Here is a 15,981-nt window from a genome sequence, read left to right on the forward strand (position 1 = left end):
AATTTCGAGGATCAGTTTATCTGAAGGTAGCACATTTTTAGGGTATTTTGGTTAAAAATTTGAGTGTCAGTTTATCTGCGAGTATATACAGAACATTCATGCTCTAGTTTTAATGTTTAATACTAAGCATTAGAAAGTTTTGCTTCTCCTATTTAATATGAAGTATCAGATTTTTTTTGCTTATATCTAAGCCATTTCATCTGTTTTTAATTAATCTGTCTCTAAGTTACTCACCTTTTCAACGAGTAGATAATTTCTCATTTTACATTAATACAAGTTATCACTACCTTCCATAACTATTTATATTCACCAGAGAAGACGTTCTAATTTCTCAGGATTCTTTTGATATCTTTATGAAAAGTAGTTTACTACATGCTTTTTTTAAAGAAGTGTGACGGGTAACATAGACTTATGTAATATGACTATGGCATTTTGCATATAAAGTCTTTCTGTATAACCATGCTATTATCTACTAACGATCGAACTTCATCTTAATTATTGTACTTTATTTCCCGAGTATTTTGTAGGAGTTCAGGCAGAACTGGGGAGGTAGAGTTAAGTACATCATCAGTTTAGAGTCACTGCATTCCCACAGGTGCTCTTGCTGGATTCCACTGACCCTTATCTAGTGCCAATTTAGTGAATTTTAGCTGATCAGCCAATCTTGTCTATGGGCTTGAATAAATCTTCTATGCTGCAATTTTACTGAATGGTCCGGATTCTTTGAGCCTGACATCAATCCGCTTAACTCTGCCTCCCAGCTCTATCTGTTGTTCTTCTACATATTTCTTTTAAAATTAATCACTATATGGCAGTCAGTACTTCCTATTTCCTTTCCATAATGCAATAGGGAATATATATATATATATATCCCAATCTTAAGATGAATGGGGAAGCGCAGTCTTCCTCCCTGACCTGGGTTGGGGGTCCCAGCTGCCATCTTCCGAGCTTTGCCTTTAGGCACGGGGGGCAGCAGCTCCACTTCCTCCTGAGGCATCTGGGCTACTTTCTGCAGGAAGATCTTTTCCAAGGCTTGTGCCATGAGGACGATATCATCCGTTGGCTGGCAGAGAGGCATGGAAAAAGAAGGAAAGACAGAATAACCCAAAAGGCCAAAGGCAAACTGAAATACAAATGTCCACACGTTCATTGCTAATTTGGTGGGGGGACAGAGGCCATTGGGCCTCAGAGGGCCTGGGCCCAAGGGAGAAAATTCAGAGCCAACACCCCCGCTTGGTAGTGGCCAAACGACCTTCTGAGCATGGCCTGCAAGTGTCACGAGGCTTCCCCAGAAAAGAGAGGACTAGATCCTTTACCTTGTTGTAAATGTAACAATTGGTAAACATGGTGTTGAAATCCTGCATGCATTCACTGGCACTCCAGTAGTAGTTGTGCTCCAGGCGCTTCTTGATGGTGCCCATGTCCATCGGGTTCTTGATGATTTTGTGGTAATCCTGTCGGGGAGAGGAAACGAGTCAGCCTTTCACTGGCATCCCACCTTAGAAGACGGCTAGCAAGAGAGGCCAGGTCAAGGGAAGCCCTACATTCTGACAGTGGAGAGACCTGGTCGATGGAGCAATTCGTGAATCTATCGGAATAGAGCTGGAAGGGACCTTGGAGGTCTTCTAGTCCAGCCCCCTGCTCAAGCAGGAGACCCTATACCAGTGATGGCTAACCTATGACACACGTGTCACTCGTGACACGCCGAGGCACTTTGACTGACACGCCTGTTGGTGTGGGGAAAACCTGCACATTGAGAGGCTGCCTGTGCTCTGCTCCAATCCCTGCTCCCTGCTTGTGGCGTGGAGGCGTGGTGTCACCGCTGCCGCGAGATCTTTGCGGCAGAGAGCCAGTTTTAACCGCCATAAACTGAGGTTGGTCAGTTTCATTACCTCAGGAACGCTGCAGGAGGAAAGGAGATCCGTGAGGTTCACAGCCCTGTAAGGTGGCCTTCCGATCCCCACATCCTGCACCTGCAGCCCTGAGACCAGGGAGACGAGTTTCACGGCCCTGTGTGATCCCCCCAGCCCGGTCCGTCATAAACCAAATTACTGATATTTCTTGAAGTGACACACGACCCGAGGAAGGCTACACTTTTTCCCGATTTTCGACACACCAAGCTGAAAAGGTTAGCCATCACTGTCCTATACCATCTCAGACAAGCGACTGTCCAGTCTCTTCTTATTCTTAACACTGATACTCCACAGGGTTGCTGTTGAGTCTCTTACTCTACACTCTCTATGTGCGTGACGGCATTCCCACTCACGCTAGTAATACTATTGCTAAATTTGCAGATATACAACAGTGGGGGCACAGGGACTTATCTATGGGGGGGGATGAGTCTGCCTACTGAGATGAGGTGGACCGGTTGCTTTCGTGGTGTGAAGATAACAACGTGGTCCTCAACACCAATAACACCAAGGAGCTTATAGTGGATTATAGAAGGAACAGATCAGACATCCAGCCCTTGCTTATCAATGGAGACTGAGTGGAGCCAGTTTTAAGTTTCTGGGTGTTACCCTAAAAGAGGACCTGACCTGGGATGCTCATATTGCAGCCCTGGTCAAAAGGGCCCAGCGGAGATTAGACTACCTGAGGCTTCTCAGGAAACAACAACTGAATGAGAAACTGCTGGTGACTTTCCACCGCTGCACCAGAGAGAGCATCTTAACTTACTGCACCTCTGTATGGTTTGCCAATTGCACAGCTAGGCAGATAGGACAGCGCTCCAGAGGGTTCATGTCATTGCCCAGAGGATCACTGGTTGTCCTCTCTCCTCTTTGGAAGACCTTTAGAGCTCCCGCTGCCTTAAGAAAGTTCAAAACATTCTCAAAGATCCATCTCCTCCTGGGAAACCTTTTTTTGAACTATTACCATCTGGCAGACGGTACAGGATAATAATAAAAACAAGGACAAAAAGGCTGAAAAACAGCTTCTATCCCAGGGCAGGAGCTCTGTTGAATTCTGCTGTACAGTGCAGTGTTGGTCTGGTGTCAGGGGTTTTCGCTTCAATGTGTGGAGGGTGAAGGATGTGTGTTTGGGTTTATTTTCATGGTCATGATGTGCACTGAAGATGGTGTTTGATTTCGTTGTACGGGGTGCAATGACAATAAAGCAAACGAAACTAAAACCTCCAGGGATGGAGCGCCTACAATACCTGAAGGCAGGCAGTCCCCCTGGTTCATTGTCCTCCCTGTGAGGAAGTCTCTCCTTACTTCCAGGTTGCTTCTCTCCTTGGTTAGTTTCCATCCCTTGTTTCTTGTCCTGCCTTCAGGAGCTCTGGAGAATAGATCGACCCCCCTCTTCTTTGGGGTAACTACTCAAATATTGGAATACCATTATCATGTCACCCCCTATTTCTTCTTTTCTAGTCTAGACTATCCATTCTCAATTCCTGCAGCGATGGTAGCATGTAATTATCAATTAATCTTATTCCTAGGTGTAGAGCAAGGAAAACAATCACATTCACAACACAATGAAAACCAGCAAGACAGGAAGACAGTCTTAATAATCCATCAGAAGCATCATTAACCCCAGATAAATATGATGATGGGGAGTTTTGACAATAAACACTAAATACCTGGGTATTCTTTTCCCATCGTAAATCGGTGGTGCTATTCTACCGCTCTGGTCTGGTTCTGGTGTACCAGTAGGGCCGATGAGCAGTGGAGACTGAATGGGTTCTCTCCGCTGGACTGCCATTGGGCCCGCCCGCCGGGGCTCCCATACTGACCTTTATTCCCTGCTTTTGAAGCGCAGCCGCTTTGCGGGGCACAGCCGATTGCCATGCGTCAGCTGCTGAAGCTCCAGGGAGAGTGCAGGAGGCGAGTAGGGGAACCTCTGCTCCTGCGCAAAGTGTGCGTGTGTGTGTGTACAAAGCGCACTCAGCAAGCCATGCCCACTGAACCACCCTGAAACCCCCCACTGTCATAAATAGGATATATTTGCTTTGCAAAATGTATAAATACACTGAATATTCTTGCACAAAATATGGTAACCACTATTACCATACCATATTATATGGTAACCAACAATCAAGAATGGAAACCTCCTAGAATCCATATGGGTCAATAAAAAAGGAAAAAGGAATGACATTGCTGTAGATGTATACTACCAAGCGGAAGAAATAGATGGACTCTTTGCTAATCAATTAGCAAATGTATGTAGAAAACATACCACAGTAGTAATGGGTGACTTTAACTATCCTGATATCAACTGGGAGACAAACTCTGCAGCAAGTGGGAGATCGAACGGATTCCTAACCAACTTAGCTGTCAACTGTGTCATCCGAAAGGCAGAGGAGGGAACTAGAGGAAAAACTGTACAGGACCTAATTCTTACTAATAGAGAAGAAGTGGAAGAGGGAGTGGAAGCTGCTGTAACCTTGGGGGAGCGCGACCACGTCATATTGGAATTGGAATTCAATGTACTGCAAACACAAGCAATAGAAAAGATTCCAGCCAGTGTCTTAAACCTTTTAAAGAGCTGATTTTAACAAACTCTCATTAAGTGAATCTGGCTCACCCACCACTGACTTTGCTTGCCAGAAGGTCGCAAAAGGGGATCATGGGACCCTGGAACAAAGCGACCGTCATAAATACATCCCAAGTGCCCGGATTTGGATTGCGTGATCGTGGGGATGCTGCAGCGGTCATGAGTGTGAAAAGCAGCCACAAGGCTAAACCATGTGAAGGACGGTTGCAGGATTTGGGCATGGCTAGTCCAGAGAGAAGAAGAACTGGGGGTGACGTGATAGCAGCCTTCCAGTTGTTGAGGGGCTGCCACAAAGAGGAGGGGGACAAATTGTTCTCCAAAGCACAAAAGAACAGGAGAAGAAGCAAAGGGTGGAAACTGATCAAGGAGAGAAGGAACCTGGAACTGAGGAGGAATTTCCTGACAGGGAGGACAATTAACCAGGGGAACTGCTTGCCACCAGAAGTCGTGGCTGCTCCATCCCTGGAGGCTTTGAAGAAGAGACTGGACGGCCACTTGTCTGAGATGTTGTAGGTTCTCCTGCTTGAGCAGCGAGTTGGGCTAGAAGACGGCCTAGAAGGTCCCTGCTAGTTCCATGATGATGATCGAAAAAAATCTTTTTCAAAAAACGGGCAACGAATTTATAGAAACGGGGGAAAAAATTACACTATAAAATGAAAATATCTCCTTTCCTGAGTGCCATGGATGAAGAGCAGCAGCAACACCGTAATTTATGGAGCCCAGGTGGCTCAGTGGTTAGAATACAGCATTGCAGGCTCTTTCTACCAAATGCCAGCAGTTTTATCCCGACTGACTCCAGGTTGACTCAGCCTTCCGTCCTTCCGAGGTGGGTAAAATGAGGACCCAGATTGTTGGGGCCAAGAGGCTGGCTCTGGAAACCAAGGAGAGAGGGCTGTAAATGCACTGTGAAGCAGGATATAATTGCTGTGGCCATTTTGTGTTTTCCTGGCTTTTATCAGAAACAAGATGTCGAGCCACACTGATAGTCACAGTTGTTCTACTTGGCTTTGCTTCATTTGAGATGGAGAGCCAAAGTGCCATCATTCCATGTGAGTGGTCATGTTTGTCTCGGCTAAAATTCAACAATATTTGGGGAGAGGATTCCTTATTTTCTTCTGGATTTCAAATAAATAAATAAAAAATTAACTGGGGAGAGAAAGAAATGAGGCTGGCCAGCTATTCTGCTTGGGGAATCTGGAAAGTTAAGGCAAAACCCTGCAGGATCTGAGCGACTCAACACAGGCGGGAAGCCTATTGCAAGGCATCAGAAAGCTGTTATTTTTGCTGTTATGGTGAAGGTGATGCAATGTTTACTCCCCAGGGATGGGATGGGAATCTCACCATGTAGCAGCACAAGAACATAGAGAGGGACTAGAGAATTCTCTTAGCAGGCAGGATTCTGACTGCCCCTTCAAGGCCCAAACTCCACCTGCACAGGGAAACCGTGGCTGTGTTAGGGAGCACGTGCCTATCAAAAACACGGTCTTCAGCTGGAACCAAAGAGCCAAGTAAACCTCCTGAATCTTCCTTTGCACCTCAAGTGACAATTTTAACTCTGTTTGCAGAGAGCTTCAAAATGATCTATAGCCGGGGGTGGGGTGTGTGTGTCAAACTGGATTGCTTTGAGGGTTGGATCAACATCGTAATTCTCCTCTGCGAGCTGGGGGGGGGAGGAAGGGGGGGCAGATGGGACGGACGCCTCCTGCAGCACTTGGCTGGCCAAAAACGGGCCGCATAGAGGCCTCCAAGGCCCCCGTGCAGCCCATTGTTGGCCAGCAGAGTGCTGCAGGAGGCCAGGGAGGCTGAAAACGGGCGGCCGGGGGCCACTCGTGGCGTGTTTTGGCCAGCAGAGGCACCATGGGCTGATCCTTTGATATTTCCAAGATATTTCCCCATGAGCCGGATTTAAGAACCCTGCAGGCCGGATCCAGCCCTGGGCCTTGAGCTTGACACCCCTGATCCAGTGGTGGTATTCTTCTGGTTCGGCCCGGTTCTGCCGAGCCGGTAGTGCCAATGAGCAGTGGAGATCAAACCGGTTCTCTCCGATGCTCTGTGTTGGGCCCACCTGGGCTCCCATACTAACCTTTGTGTCCTGCTTTGGAAGCGTGGCTGCTCTGCACGGCACAGCAATTGCTGCGCACGGCTGCTGAAGTGACAGGGAGGGTGCAGGATTGCAGGAGGCGAGGCAAAACGCCTCTGTGCCTGCGCAAAGTGCACATTTCGTGCATGCGTGCAAAGCACGCCCACCAAGCCACACCCATCGAACCGGTGGTAAAAAGATTTGAAACACACCACTGCCCTGATTATAAATTTAACCATGGTGCAGAAGTTAAACGCTAAATGTCTTGACAGAGACATTAAAAAAAAAGAGAAAGCCACGCACACATGGGAAATATCACTCACCGGTAAGTTTAATTTAATGGCATCAACGGGCTGATAGAAGGGCCATGCAAACTGGTGCTTCCACAGGGTCTTCACCACCACATTTTGCATGTACTGCAGTTGGTTGGTCTTCCTCCCAGGCTTGGTAGGGTTGGTGACCTCTGGAGGAGGAGGATTGACTGGCCCCTGGGGGGCCTGGATGGCTGATGTAAGGGCAGACATGGTTCCCCGCCTCTTGGCTTCACTGAGGGCAGCAGCAGCAGCAGCAGCAGCAGCAGCAGCAGCAGCCAAAGGGAGGAGGAAGAGGAGGAGGAGGAGGGCCACCTTTTATGCTCCCCGCATGGGACAGGCATCCCATTTCCAGGGACCAGCTATGCAGCCTGGAAAGGATAAGGAGAAAAAGCACATCAGTTTCTTCAGTGGGAAAAACAGATGGCAAAATGTTTTGTGGTCAAAGCATCCAACCTCTTTTTCCAGATTCCATGATTACTTGGCACCCCAGATATGAAGGAATCCATTGGAAGAGTTTCAGCCTCCTATCTGCATCCCCATCGCTCACCCCAGAGCGGAGGAAGAGGCAACCAACTCTGGGAGGACCACAAGCCATCCAGATTTATGACTCAAATGAACAGCCTTACATAAAAGAAAAACCACAGGCAGGACAGAACCTTCCAAAAGATACCGAGAGAGTCCGTCCGTGATACGCTTATTAAGTCCAGTAAACTGCCGCCTACCAACCACAGGTTCAGAGGTGCCACCTTGACAATTACAAACATCAGGGAAAGGGGGTGTGTGTCTCCCATCACATCCCCTCTTTCTAAGGCCAGAGCTAGTTCTTCCCATCAGGCAGAGGGAAAAGTTGCAGACACTCTGAAGTCTCAAACCCAATTTACCAACGGCTGTGCCTAAATAACAAGATCTGGCCCAAAGGACAGGGGGCCTTTATGGTTTAACGAGGGTTGGATTCCCACAACATACTGAAGCATTTTGGGTTGGCGACATCTAGTGTGTTACACAAAACCTCAAGTGAAACTTGAACTGGAGTCCTGCCAATGCCTGCCTCTTGAAGAAAGAGTGGATAATCCTACAAGCATCAATGAAGATAAAGGAACGTCGGCAAGAAACCATCAAGCTCAGAGCACCAAGGACCTCCATAACCACAAATGATTTTTCTTCTTTTGGAAATTGATGTCTGTTAACATCTGCCTTAGCCAAGTACAAAATGGCAAATAGGATCCCATATTTTTGGGTCAGAATCTTTGCTCCAAATAAGTCTTTACTAGTAGTTTCTTGATGGAAGCAAAGGTCTATAACTGATTTTGTTCAGCTCTTTGTCCCTGGTGCACGCAACTGGGTGCAAAGACAGTGGCTCAAACCATACATGTAGAAAGCCCTACTATGACCTGGTTTTCATTTAACATGCGTAAGGAAACTAAGCAACAATAGTTTGCTCAAGATAGCTAAACGTTATTTTTTTACATTAGGCTACATTTTACATTAGACAATGTGAACTAAAGTATTAACAAAGGGAGTATTAATTTAAAACTACTAACCATGAGGGTCTGGGGGCATTTTCATTCTGACAATAAAGTAAAGCAACAGACAAAGAGCAAAAACCAATTTTTATACCATTGGTCATTTCAAGTGAATAAAGATTTGATCTTTTCAAGGATTCACATAGGAAATCAAGGTATAATTTGTTTAAATATGGGAGCTGTCCTAAGGAAGGCAACAGACTAATTCCAGGAGTGACTCTCTTTTTTTCCCAGTGAAAACTGCAAACGCTACCCAAAGCCTCCCGCGACTGGGAAAAGTGTTTAATAGTCACAGAGCTCTCCACATGAAGAGATGAGTCAGGTAAGAGTAAAGTTTTTCCTGAGGGAGGAGTAAAAATAAAAACTTCCAAACAATAAACCAAGAGTTTCCTCAAACAATCCCTGTGGCCAGAAGGGAGAGTGCGAAGAGAAGAGACGGCCCAGGCAGCCGCCTTCTTCAACTGACCTTCTCATCTTTAGGAAGCTCCACCACTTTGGATCTCCCTGGAGGGGGACAAAATTGGGGACAGTTCGCAAAACCTCCCCCCTCACAGGCGCCACAAATCCCACCTTTTCCTAATATTCTGAAGCGGTTTTTCATCACCAGAACAACAGTTTATACTTGGGTATCAATCCCCAAAACTTTGGACTAGATTAAAACAATAGTTCCCACAGCCTAGAATTTGCAAAGTTACTCCTGGCTATAAATGATGGGAAACTATCCAGTAAGTTCTCCCAATTGCACATAACTCATCGCCTGACTCTCTGGTTCTGTTTCGGCTGCAACTACCTGTGTGTTAACAACCAAAAAGTGTGAGGTTTTTTTTTTTCCTATTCTTTCCCTCCTGAAGAGATGCAAGAGCTCCGGAAAGCTCATTCCAGCAGCCTCCCTGTAAATGTTATATACAAGCCCAGTAATGACATGAGTAATGCAGAAATCACGGAGCCACTTCCTACCTTTCCCAGGGCGCCTCCTGGGCCCCACCCCCGCTCATTATCCAGGTCTCTGCTTCAAAGCAGAGCAGGATGCCGGCTTCTTCCTTCAGTCATCAGGTGGAGTCCAGATGCTTAGGCTGCTCCTCTTGGATCTAAGCTGAAGCCTTAATCGCCTGACTCTCATCAAGCGCAACAAGTCCATGCTTTGAAACCGTGCATGAGAACTCAGGCGCTCCCAAGAAGCCCATCAAACGGGCCTCAAGGAAAGCGGCTGCTCTTCAACCAGGCAGCGCTCTCTCTGCACGGTGGATGTCGACTGCCCTGCCAGAGCTGGAGAGGACCGGGAGAAGCAGCCCCTAAACAGAGCCCAGGAGCCAGAGAGGAGCAGGGACACCCCTGGTGCTGGAGAAGACCTTGCGGTGCCCTCCAACCTGCCAGGTCCCCCTGCCGAGAAGTGGCGTTTAGGGCAGATCACAAAAGAGGCTCTGGAAGGCAGCAAACAGCAGCGGGTCACCTTGCTTGAGACCTGGCAATTGTGGGGATTAGCTTTTCATCCTGCTTTCATTTTTTAATTCAAGGCAGCCTCTGCAGCTTTAATGCCTCCCATTTTCTCCGTCCTGGGAGGTAGGCTGGGGAGAGGGAGCACCTGCCCCAAAGTCACCCATCCAGCTTCCATCCCTAAGGGAGGGTGGCAATTTGCATTCTTCTGGTTTCTTTAAACTGCTACACCAAATTGGCTCTCACCAAGTACTTTGCCAAGAAAAAAAAAGTGGGGGGAATTTCTGAGTCCCACAAAGAAAAAGTGGACTTTTTCCAAGAACGTTTTCAGGCATCCAGTTTTTATATTTGTCAGAAACAATAAGCCTGAATGACAGAAAAATGGCTGCAATTCTACTGACCGTTTTTACTGCTGCAAATAAACCAAGTAAGAGGTCAAGCAGCCTCCAAATAATGAGGGTGTCTAGCAGGCACAAAGCACCGCTTTACTTCAGCTCCTCAGTGAAACTTTCAGAGGCCGCTGCATTCCGGAAGCCTCTCGGTTCAATCCCAGGGGCAGCACGGCGGTGCCCCCCTCTGTCTCCGCTGCTCCCCTCAAACGGCTGTCCTCCATCCAGAGGGTCCTTCTAAGACCCTGGGAGTCAGGTCAACCCGGCCACTTCCGCCAGCCACTTTTTGGCATGCTGCCCTCCCGGCAAGTAGGGTTTTCATCGTCTCTGGCCCTGGTGACTAGGGAGTTGTAGGCCAAAACGGCCGCAGGGAATCAGGTGATTTACCCCAAGTTCCTTCTACAACCTGTTGCTGGGGAAGGCAAGTAATGACAAAGTCTGTGATTCTAGAAAGCCATTCAGCCGGCTGAGCTGTTTTTGGGAACAGACAAAGTGGTGGCTTTTCTGCACACTGGGTGGAACTTTTTGCACACTTCCATGGAATAAGCTTAGACATCCTCATGAAGAAGGTGCTCGCAGCACATGAACCAGCTTAGCTGCTTTCCTGTGATTCAGGCAGAGCGGGCTGTTCAAATACCCAAACTCCAGCATAGGAACAGAGACCTCCAGAGACGCAAAGCCTCCACTGCACCTCCAGCTTATTGATAGGAGGGAAACATTAAATTCAATACCCTGCAATGGAACCCCAACTCAGACAAACAAGCTGAGAATAAACAACCAAGAACCACCAAGACCATTTCCACCCACACCGACAGGGCAAGCCAGGGGCATATAAAACGAGAGCAAAGCCCCCTCCCTACACCGGGCATGCCCAACCCGCAGCCCTGCAAAGCTAGTGATGCAGCCCCACAAGATCGTAAACTTTTAACATTTATACATGTGCCAAGGAGCCATCAGTAAACAGCCCAACCAAAGAATCTCTAACTGTCCCCATCCACACTGACAGGGAAAGATACCAGAATATAAACTGACAGCAAACAGCACTCCTTAGTAGTACTGATGTTAGGTCATGAAAGGTCTGAAAGAAAACAACCCAGCTTACAGAGCACCAAGGACTCCATGGAACCTCGACTGTTAGGCGCCATTGTTTGTATTACACATAAAAGCCCACAAAGAAGAGATGGCTGAAGTCGGACTGACTGCATCTCTGCATGCAAAGCCATTTCAGCTGCTTTCTATGAACCAGCTACTGAACTGCAGTTGGTAAAGCTCCGATAGCTTGATGTGCAAACGTTAACCAATCATGGCTCATTGCATGAGCCATGCCTAAGAAAACAATGTGTTAGACAGTGTATGGACCAAGTCACAGAACGCCTCAAAGGTTATAGCTGAAGCCTGCATACTATGAAACGAGGCTATTCTATCAGACTCAGTGCTGGATAAATCCACTGGGGGTGGGGGGGGGGCACACAACTTAAGTACCAAACCAGGCTAACAAAGCATACATTCTGCTTCCAAAGTCCACCCACAAGTTATGAGAGGCCCTCTCTCTCTTTCACCTGTTTTCCCCAGGCAGGGCTGGGAAGAGAGAGCACAGGCATCTCTCTTAACTTCTTCAACAACAACGTCTGTGCTGGCTGGGCTTAGCAGTTTAGTGTCATCTGGGCAGGAATAGGAAATACTACTTGACAACCAAAACATGTGCGATCACAGGGCCATTGTAATCTTATAGGCAAATGGGTTTATTCCTAAGTACGCATTTAAGTATTGATATATGCCTCCACCCAGTTAGTTATTGGATTTCTGCTTTTTGAGAACTCCAATCAATTAGTACTGCAATCCAAAGAGTATCCTCCAAGTGTTTTAAATAAGTATTAGAAAGTAGGACTTTCCAGAGAGTTACAGGTTAGAAACCAAACTTCAGACCCAGAGCTGAGCAAAGTGACTTGAAGCATTTTACCTCTCCTACAGCAACCTAAAAGCCTCAAGTCCCCTCCTGAGAACTGGGTTAGTTCGTTCTGGTACCTGTTCTTTAAGGAAGCTAAAAGTGGACAAAACTTCAATACTGCACTGGCTGTGTGTGTGTCCGCTTTTCTGCCTTGGGCCAAAGTCCATCAGCACCAAGAAATACCCAGAGAAACACTGGCTCAAACCACACTCTGCGTTCAGCCATAGAATAGCTTTGTTGCTGCCCACTAAATAAGCCAGGGTTTACAATCGTTCCTCCAAAACGTGGCATTTCTGATGAAATTTGCATCCTGCCCTTCTGCTATTGGAACGCGCTCAAGCTAGCTTGCAAGTTGAACAAAATACAAAATATGAAGTCCACCCACCCATAAAATCAAAACCAATTAAAGAGTTCAAAGCCTGATGAAAGAAATGCACGTTCACCGTTTCCCTAAAGCAGGGGTCCCCAAACTTGGCAACTTTTAAGACTTGTGGACTTCAACTTCAGCTATGCTGGCTGGAGAATTCTGGGAGTTGAAGTCCACAAGTCTTAAAGTTGCCAGGTTTGGGGATCCCTGCCCTAAAGGATGGGGCAGAGGAGACCTCCTAATGGGACTGGTGGCCTCTTCTGCCGGACTCAAGAGACAAGCTTCCCAGGGGTCTGTGATCTGGGCAATCGGACCCCAGCCTGGTTTCAGAGCTGGATTTAGGGTCTTGCCCCCAATCAATTATGGCATATTTAGCAACCTTTGGCTTAGCATAACTTTCACTCAGGTCTCCTTCTGGGCAAAATCCATTCACCATTGGCATTAATAGGCAGCTGTCGTTTCCACCCAGGCTTCCCAGTCCAGCTTGAGAGCTGGGACACCAGCAGCCCGGGAGGGGGGAGAACCCCCAACCTGCCAATCTTCCTCAGGTTTTGACAGGTGTCACTTAACTTTCTCTGCCAGCTCTTCCAGGCTGCCAAGGCCGGTCTTGTCTCATCAGGGCAAAGAAGGGGCTGCGCTACCTCGGCAGCTCTGAGCTTCCTAGGACAAGCAAGCGAGCCGGGCAAGCAGCCGAACCACCCAGCGATGAATGGCCGCCTGTCTCGCCCAGCCCGGTCGGGAATGGCGGCGGCTCCATCCCGGCACCCGCCTGGCAGAGGTCAGCCGGGCCGGGGGCGCACCGACTCCGCAGCCCAAGCAGCCGGAGAGCGCTGCCCTGGGGGGGGGGGGTGTTTCTCGCCGGCGCCCGCTCTTCCCCCTCTGCTGCAGAGAAGAGCCGGCAGCCGCCCTCCATCCGGGGCAGGCCGCGGGGGGAGCCCGCCCCAACTTCGGGGGAAGCGCCGCAGCGGAGACCGCGAGGAGGGGCGCACCTCCCCCGCCCCAAAGAAGGTCGCTCGGCGGGGACCCGGGAAGAGGCCCCTCCAGGTGCCCTCCGGAACCCCGCTTGCCGGCCCCGGGGGAGGGGGCGGAGGGGCAAGATCCGCCGAGAGGGAGCCCGGCCGGGCTTTGACCGCCCGCGGAGGCGCCCCTTCGCCGGGCCCACCGAATGGCGCCGGCCTTTGTGTGGTCGCCGCCGGCGGCGAAGATGGCGCGGAGAGGAGTCGCCGCCCGCCCGCCCCCGCCTCCCGCCTTTGTTGCCGTCGCGCCCCTCCCCCGCGCGGCGGTTGGGCCCCCGCAGCGCCCCCCCTCCCCTCCCGGCCTGGGCCCGCGCCCGCTTACTTGGGCCCGCCGCCCCCGCCGCCGCTGCCCCCGCCTCGCCAGGCCGGCGGGGCGGGCAGGCAGGCAGGCAGGCTGGCTGGCTGGCTGGCTGGCGTTGCGTACCAAGCCGCTCCTGCCGCCGCCGCCGCCGCCGCCGCTCCGGTCCGCTGCCGCCCGCCGAGGCCAGTCGGGCTGATGCGCGGACGGGGCGCAGCGCAGCGCTCATGCGCCGGCCGCGGGGGCCGCCGGGAAGCGTAGTTCGCTGGCGCGGCCTTTGGCGGCGCTCCGCCCCGACGGGGACTACAAGCCCCAGCCCTGCGCGCGCCGCCTTTCTTTCGCCCGCGCCGCCAACAAAGCGCTTGGCGGAGAAGGAGGTGGCCCGGTCGGGTAGGCCTCAGTCCCGAGAGGCTCCGGCGGGGTGGCGAGGCCCGGAGCCTGCCACGGCTGGAAGGCCGGCTTCCGTTAGTGCCCTGGAAGCCTCCGAGGTGCAGGCCGCGAAAGGCCCGGCGGAACCCCCTCCCCCCGGGGCGGCCTGAGCGCCTCTCCTCGGGCCCGTCTTTGTCACGGACGGGGCGGCCGCTCTCGCCCGGAGTCTCAGGGAAGGCCTTTGCACGACTCCCTGGGTCGGGGAACCTTCAGATCAGAGGTCTCCAACCATGGCCGCTTTAAGCTTTGTTGTCTGGGGAATTCTGGGAGTTGAAGTCCTCCAGGCTTAAAGCGGCCAGAGTTGGAGACCCCTGCATCAGATGATTCCCCAGCTTGACTACTGCAACGTGCTCCATGTGGGGCTGCCCATGGGGACTACCCAGAACCTCTGATGCGGCATCTCCAACAGCCACAGAAAACCTGGTTCCAAGGCCATAAATTTGGGTAGTCCTCCTAAAATGACCACTTTTCCTGTGACCATCCAAAGTTAGTGGTACTCAGTGATACCCAGGATGGGTCCTCAAAAGTTCTGGCTGTCCCAGCAGCCCTGAATGCCACATGACTGCAGTCTGGGCACCTGGCAGCTGGGTTAAACAACCGTTGGCAGCATCTTAGTCAGGTGACAGACATTTGCCATCTTTCCTGCCAGTTTCTCACAAGCAATGGGAAAGCTGGCAGGGCAGGTGGCAACTCACTCTGGCAAGTTAATCTCCCTCTCCCCCACATGCTCATTGCTCTCATGCCATGCTGGCCACCCACATGCCCTCCCCATCGGACAGCAGCCACTTTACCTGCCAACCTGCTTGTGAAATACCTGAGACTCAATCCTTGCTTAACATTGGCAACCGAATGTCAGGTTTGGAAAGTGGTATCACACTTTATGAACAGACCACTTAAGGACAAATTCCTCGGAATCATTGTTAACCAAGGACTCCTTCAATGACTGTAAAATCCTTATTATAAGATTACAATAATAACCTTGCAAGTCTGAAAGGATTGTTCTCCACACCCCGCATTTCAGTGAAGTAGGGAGGGTCTCTTCTGATACCCCCTGCCTTCAGACTTAGATTTCATTCATCAGATCCTTCTCTAGGCTGTGGCTCGTCTTCCAGTCTCCCACAGTTACTTTCACATCCCTGACTTCATTATACTGGCTAGGTTTTATCTTTTACTGTAATAGTAATTTCTTTGCTATGAACTGCCCTGAGTTATTGAGTGGCTTGCAATTTTAATACATTATCATTATAGTATACATGGTATATATTATTGCTGTTTAACTGGGTCTACCCAACACTGATTTATTTCCACAATTGCAATTTCTTCTTGGAACAGTCACTGTAAAGTAATAAAATCAAAAGATTGTTCACTCATTCAGTTTATGATTATTCATAAGAGGAGAAAACGATTGGCTACATGTAGAATTACATTAAGTATGATCTTGAGGTTGACAAGATGTTTAAAATGGAATAGTTTTAAGTCTGAAAATCAGGGAAGCCCCACAGCACCAGCTGAACCAAGCACAGGATGAGATAAGAGTTGGCCCCTATTAGCCTGACTTGGGTCCTGCCCTAGACACCCACAATTGCAGAATGCTACACAGATAATCCTCGACTTAGGGCTGTAATAAAATCTCCCTACTACAATCATAAGTTGTGGTTGTTAGGTGAATTGCCTGCCTGGTTGCCTCAC

At 49.6% G+C, this 15,981-nt stretch overlaps 1 protein-coding gene across 1 annotated transcript in view; it reads right to left on the minus strand.

Annotated features, from left to right (window-relative positions):
* Positions 1 to 14,071, minus strand: part of BRD3 (bromodomain containing 3) — a 34,039-nt gene extending 19,968 nt beyond the window's left edge. Inside the window, 4 exon segments of the mRNA XM_026719184.2 lie at positions 916 to 1,063; positions 1,317 to 1,454; positions 6,898 to 7,256; positions 13,888 to 14,071. Of these exon segments, the coding sequence (XP_026574969.2) occupies positions 916 to 1,063; positions 1,317 to 1,454; positions 6,898 to 7,098 (487 nt within the window). The 5' untranslated portion in view covers positions 7,099 to 7,256; positions 13,888 to 14,071.
* Positions 14,072 to 15,981: the final 1,910 nt, after the last annotated feature.

Source organism: Pseudonaja textilis, chromosome 17, assembly GCF_049901715.1.
Source record: "Pseudonaja textilis isolate UNSWEBS1 chromosome 17, rPseTex1.2, whole genome shotgun sequence".
Lineage (NCBI taxonomy): Eukaryota > Metazoa > Chordata > Lepidosauria > Squamata > Elapidae > Pseudonaja > Pseudonaja textilis.